General features: G+C 22.8%; 1 protein-coding gene across 1 annotated transcript in view, besides 5 other annotated features; it reads right to left on the bottom strand.

The window, feature by feature from the left end:
- Positions 1–102: a repeat region.
- Positions 98–411: a repeat region.
- Positions 401–832: a repeat region.
- Positions 833–879: 47 nt separating this feature from the next.
- Positions 880–952: a sequence feature (AT_rich).
- Positions 953–1600: 648 nt separating this feature from the next.
- The window catches only part of EDI_151660 (uncharacterized protein), a gene marked incomplete at both ends in the record, with an annotated part of 2840 nt that continues 683 nt past the window's right edge, over positions 1601–3757 (bottom strand). Inside the window, one exon of the mRNA XM_001733509.1 lies at positions 1601–3757. This exon is cut by the window's right edge and continues 105 nt beyond it. Within this exon, the coding sequence (XP_001733561.1) occupies positions 1601–3757 (2157 nt within the window).
- Positions 3060–3095: a sequence feature (AT_rich).

Genomic DNA, 3757 nt, shown 5'->3' on the forward strand with positions numbered 1-3757 from the left:
GTTGAAGAACAAATACTTTTAAGCTCAGGGATGGGATTAGTCTCCCCTGAGCAAGGAACAATAGACACAAGTTCTATTAATACTTAATTAACTACTTTTTATTTTAATTTGTAATGAAATATTTTATTATTTTAATTTAGAGTTTTCTTATTTCATTATATGTAGTTTAAATCTTATTTATTTGTGTTTTCATCTTTTTCATTCTCTTCTCTGTTTGTGTTTTTTAAATCATTTCACTTGAAATAGTTCGTTCATCTTTTTTATTTGAAATTATTTAATAATTTCTTCTATTTCTTTGATTTTATTTTGAAGAATGTTCATTTATTATTTGTTATATTTTTCTTCTTTATCTTGTGTTTTTTATTTATGTTATTTTTAATTTATTATTATTGTAATATTAAATATTTCATTATAGAAAGAATAAAGAACATATAATAATTATTATTGAAGATGAAGATGGAAATAAATTTGGAGGATATGTTAATGTGAAAATTGATAAAGTTGATAATTGGATAAATGATCCAAAATCATTTTTATTTTCATTAAAATCAAAAGGAAGAATACGAGGAATGATGAAATTTGATATTAAAACCCCACAATATGCATTTTATTTAAATAATCAATCATATAATTGTTTGTTTGAATTTGGATGTGGAAATGATATTTGTGTTTATAAAGAAAACAATAAAACATTATCATATTGTAAACAATACTCATTTTTCATATAAAGGAATATCAAATGCATTCTTTGGAAAACAATATCCAGAATATTTCACACCACGAAGAATCATTGTAATTGAAATGATTTTATTAAATATTGTTTATTTGAAATGAAGAAGACAAAACAATGATGTTAGAGTATTAAATATTTCACAATTCTTAATTATATTTAATTTATCTTTTAATTATGTTTTTATCATTTTAATATGATTTTATATAATTTTAAAATATTGTATGAATAGTTCATTGTTAGATTGTTTTGTTCCTTTATATGATTGGGATAATAATGGATTAAAGCAAAAACTTACTCCAATGTTTAAACATAAAAGATTTATATGTATAATGAATTGTGCTGATGTTCAAGAGAGTTTTTGTGAAAGAGGTGCTTATGCAATTAAAGAAACTGCTAACTTGTATCATATTGCATATAATGAGTTATATATGGTTGGATGTGATGGAGAAGGTATTGTTGAGAAAGACATAAAGAAACAGGAAAAGGCTATTAATTTTGGAAAGCAAGTTGGTGTAGAACATTTACAATCTATTAATTAACATTCTTTCTTTTTATTCTTTTATTCTCATACTCTAGTTTAATCATCATTATAAACATTTAATTTCTTTATTCTCTTTATCAATGAAGATAAGTGTTATTACATTAATAATTGAATTGTATTTTTGTTGATGATAAACTTTATTATGATAAACTTATTATATCAATAAATGAATTATTGATGAAGAGTTATTTTGAATTTGATTTTATTTATTGAATATCATTTATCATTCACCAATCATAACATTGTTTATCATTTGTTTAATCTTTTATTTTAATCAATCAAATTTATCAAAAATGAATCAAGTTATTCATCATCATTACTTTCTCTTATTTAAGGCACGAACTGAAAAATCCTCCCATTGGCATATTATTAGGAATAAATCCTCTCATCATTCCAAATCCTCTCATCATTTCATTTTGTTGTTCTGTTATTACTTCAATATTATCACATTCAATCTGGTTGATTGAATTTGATGTATCAATTATCTTCATATTATGACATCTTATCATTTTAACTTCTTTTCCTTTAACATCATCCTTAATATCAATTCCACTACATTCTTCCATTTCAACTTTCTTCAAAGATTGGTTTAACATAAATTGCATGTCATTTATTCTTTTCATTATAAGCTCTTCTTTACATTGGTGAATGATTTCGTTAACTCTAGTACTATTATTTAAAATTACTTTGTTACATGATACCCTTAAATTGAAAATAGGAAATTCAGAGTTTTCAATATGTAATGTGTCAATGTTTACATTATGAGAAAATGATCTTACTGAAATACACACTTTACTATCAATAACTTCTAATAACTTTTTATTTCCATAAATTTCAAAATCAATATTCTCACATTTATTAATTGATACTGATCTAGCACATCTAATTTTTGATCTATTATCTTGATTATTAAATAGAGTTTCTTTATTATTCTTACAATTAATGAATTGAATATTTCCATAGTGTTCATGTTCTCCTTCAAGTGTGATATTTTCACTATTTTCTATTGTAACATCACTATTAATATCACTTTTAATTTTAATATTACGATCATGAATATTTCTTATTATAATATGGGTTTTATCTGTTTCTATTTCTATATCTTTATTTGTATTATCCATTTCTATTATTTCTGTATCTTCTTTTATAACATTCTTTGTTTCTGGAATATTACATTCTTCATTATCTATTGTGATGATTTCTTCAATATTATCTAACTTCCCTGTGATTTCTGTGTTTTTACATTTTGTTATTTTCATTTCTTTGATTTGATTCTTGTTGATTATGAATTGACAATTCTCACATTCATCAATACATAATTTCTTACATTTATCAAATAATTCTTCAAAGATATAATCTTTCATTGATACAACATATATCTCCTCTGCTTCTTTCAGAGGTACTTTAATGTATTCTTCAATTAATTTAAATATAATTCTTTTTGGTTTAATATCAATTTCATTGATTGTAGATTCAACTACTTTCATTGTATTACATTTTTCATTTCCTGTAATATTCACTTCTTTAGATTCTGCTATTATTAATTTGTTAATTGGACATTTTGATTTTACATTAATCTGTTTTCCTTCTATTATTTCAATATTTTGTTCATTATTAGATTCTATTTCCAATGTGAAATTCTCACATTCTCTAATGCAAATATTATTTGATTTATTTGTTGATAATTTGATTTGTGCTTGAATATTTCCTTCTAATTTCAATTTTTCAATACAATCTGATTTTATATTAATTTTACATTCTCTACAACTAATTATTTCAATACTCTTTAATTTATTTAATACTAAACTAATATTTAAATTAGAACAACCTATTAATTGAAGTTCTTCAAGATTTGGGAATGTACTTATATTTTCTTGTATTTCTTTCCAATATCTTCTGTTGTTTGTTGTTGTAATGTCTTGTTCTTCGTTCATTTCATTTATCTTTAGTTTATTAACTCCATGTAGTTTTAACTGTTTTAAATTGTTTACAGAACGAAGTTCAATAGTAGAATTGCATGGATTTATTTCTAAACCTTCAATGTTTTGTTGATTAATTACAATATTTGAATTTGTTGAATGAACACAAAGGTATTTAATGTATTCAGGTAATTGTGATGGTTCAAATAATGTTAAACTTTGATTTTGACCAAAGCTTGGTTGACTATTTTCATTAATTGAAATAGAATCAACATAAAGATCATTAAGAATCTTATAAACATTCTTTCTATTCTCTTCATTAATAATATCTTCTAAATTCACTGTAACACTAGAAACATTATTATTTCTAAATGGATTAAATGACTCTAATTTTACATTTGAAAATAATGAGTCAACTGGTGATCTAACAAATTTAATATTTGTTTCATTATTTGGTTTCACCAAAAGAATACTTGAAGAATAAATTGTAATACCTTTTGGTATTTTTACTTCACTTTCTTGTTCAATGAGACCTCTTGTTTCACAAATGATAATAATGTTTTT

The sequence above is a fragment of the Entamoeba dispar genome, genomic scaffold (genome assembly GCF_000209125.1).
Source record: "Entamoeba dispar SAW760 scf_1105229463839 genomic scaffold, whole genome shotgun sequence".
Taxonomy (NCBI): Eukaryota; Evosea; order Mastigamoebida; family Endamoebidae; genus Entamoeba; species Entamoeba dispar.